The sequence below is a fragment of the Habropoda laboriosa genome, unplaced genomic scaffold (assembly GCF_001263275.1).
Source record: "Habropoda laboriosa isolate 0110345459 unplaced genomic scaffold, ASM126327v1 scaffold6078, whole genome shotgun sequence".
Lineage (NCBI taxonomy): Eukaryota > Metazoa > Arthropoda > Insecta > Hymenoptera > Apidae > Habropoda > Habropoda laboriosa.
This window is the reverse complement of record NW_017105962.1, coordinates 24,051-26,624: the sequence shown is the minus strand read 5'-3', so window position 1 is coordinate 26,624 and position 2,574 is coordinate 24,051. Positions and strand designations below refer to the sequence as shown.

The 2,574-nt window shown below is 31.7% G+C and overlaps 1 protein-coding gene across 1 annotated transcript in view; it reads right to left on the bottom strand.

Moving 5' to 3' along the window:
* Nucleotides 1-2,574, bottom strand: part of LOC108578278 (protein argonaute-2) — a 10,511-nt gene that overhangs the window by 1,871 nt on the left and 6,066 nt on the right. The window contains exon 3 of the mRNA XM_017941577.1: nucleotides 2,101-2,238. Within this exon, the coding sequence (XP_017797066.1) occupies nucleotides 2,101-2,238 (138 nt within the window). The remainder of the gene's footprint in view (nucleotides 1-2,100; nucleotides 2,239-2,574) is intronic.

Genomic DNA, 2,574 nt, shown 5'->3' with positions numbered 1-2,574 from the left:
ATTGAGTTATAAATAAGTTCCGTTTTATAAAATACAATTTATTTGCCAATAGAATGTACTACAGTGGACTTTAATCTAATATATATTTGCCATCATTATTAATAACATTTTATCATTTTTCATGTAACTTGTCAATTCCCCCTGCATAAAATTCTGATGAATTTTAGTCCAAAAACTCCTGGACTTAGTTATCATTTTAGAAATGCTATCCATTTAGAACACTCTGTAGTACTCGGAAAATATAACTTGTTGGTGCTAAGTTCAGTAAACATGGTAGATAGGTATAACCTTACACTGACATGCAATAAGGTGAGCTTTCTTCTAGTAACAAGTGCAGGACAATTTTTTTGAAGTTTTGCCTGAAGCTATTCTAACTCTTGAATGTATATGTTAACAGTAATAGTTTAGTTGCGTGGTAATGATTCGAAATGAATAATTCTTTGGTGATCCTACCATATATGTAATGAAATTTTTCTTCTATGTACACTGGTTGAGACTGCTGATACTTGTCAACCCGTTGTCTTTTTCAAACAATATTTTCATATACAGTCAACCCTTCTACAACGCGGTACTCTTATAACACGGTTTCCATATAACGCGGTGCCAAAATTGCGACGGCCCTCCTATAACGCGGTACTCTTACAACGCGGTACTCTTATAACGCGGTTTCCCTTTCCCGGAGGGGAATGCCCTTCTTTTTTGTGAAGGTACATCACCATTTTCCAATTTCAGTTATCAGGAAATTCCCCTATAAGCGAAGAAACGATGCGAGATTGTTCACAGTGTTCTGTTTTAATGCTTAAAATAGATCGTATGATTGACTGTTGCGTATTTGCGTGAATTTTTTTATTCAATAGCACTGCCGAACTTTCGCTGTTGCAACCACTTACTTTGTCATCAATTTTAAGTGCAACTTACAACTTGTTAGTAGGAAACTGTCTGTAAAACCGTGCAGACGTACATATCACGATTAGTGTTCAATAAAACGCCTTTTGCTCGCTTAATTTGTGTTATCGTAATTGGACAACATTACACAATACTGTAGGTAATATTTTTTATTTGTTGTAATATAATAATAATAAAATAATTGTTAACCCAGGTTTGCATAATGTCAGGCACAAAAGAAACAAGAAAACAGTTAAAAAGAAAATTTATATCTCTTGAGGACAAAATCCAAATTTTAAATCGTTTAAAGGGTGGAGAAAAAATATCGTCTGTTGCAAAATCGATAAATTTGAATGAATCTACAATTCGAACCGTAATGAAAAATGAGGTATCATCAGTTTTCGTCTCCAGTAACAATGTTATCCAGAAAGGATTTATATTTATGCTAAAAAAGGAAGCTAGCAACCATCAACATTTTATTAGTCTTATACCATTTACTAAAATCATGAAGAATTTGAACTTTCAACTTGCACACCTTCCCTAGTTTTTAATCAAGTTTCTCTACTGTCTCCCTTGTTTGCTATGGATTGTGCTATAGGCTTTATTCAATCAAGAATTTTAAAACATCATCATCAAAGTGCAGCCTAACCTTAGTTCATCTTCTAAGGATAAATTTGCAGAATGGAATTTTGTCTACCACTTTCAAATGGCTCTATCTGAAATGACCCTATTGTCATATACACTACAGATTTTTGCCACTGTTGCTGTAGCATCATTATCAAGTTTATACTTCGCAACATAATGTGGCATATATGCACTTTTAAATTCACCATTTAGACAGTTTCAAAAACAGACTTTAAGTTGCAATCTTAATACTTCAATTATTAAATTGAGATTGAGAGATAATTCTCTAATAGCCAACTAACAGTCAACTAATAAAATTTAGTTGACACAACATACAATCAGGCAATTCTTGGAGTGACAATTACACTCATCCTGCATTAGAACTCATTTATGACTTAATCCAACATATTGCCTTAGTTGAAAGCAAAATTATTATAGAATAATCAGATCTAAATAATTCTCTACTCATTGATAGACAGAAAACATTGCTGTTAATCAAAATCGAAAAATTAGGTGCACATTGATAGTTTTTTCTAACATTGTACATATATTGTAAGTACAGAATTTATGAAACAGTTTAAAAAATCTTACTTGGCAGTTCAGGAGGTTGAGGTGGAGTGTGTGTTTGTTGTGTCGAAACAAGCCCTAGAGAACTGGAAGCCACAGTACTGCTCCCAGTTGCTCCAGGTGTTCCAACAGAAGAACTTGTTGTGGGTCCAGGTTGGGGAGCTGTAAACAAAACAACAGTATAAGAAGGTATATTAATACAACTAATTTAATTGTCATAATCATAAAAAATACACAACAAAATAATTAATATATAACACATATTTTTCAAAATATATATAATGACTAATAGAACAATATAATTAGTATACTATAATGGTTGAAAATTTTGCTGTAACTGGATAATAGATTTATTAAATTATTAAGGTATACTAAAGTTATTGAGGTTTAAAGTTTCATTAATAAATCTGCCATTTCATATGCAACGACCTAATATTACTTTATATCATTGTAATAAGACTTAATGTATTTTGAATAGATTATATTTTAAATGAATAA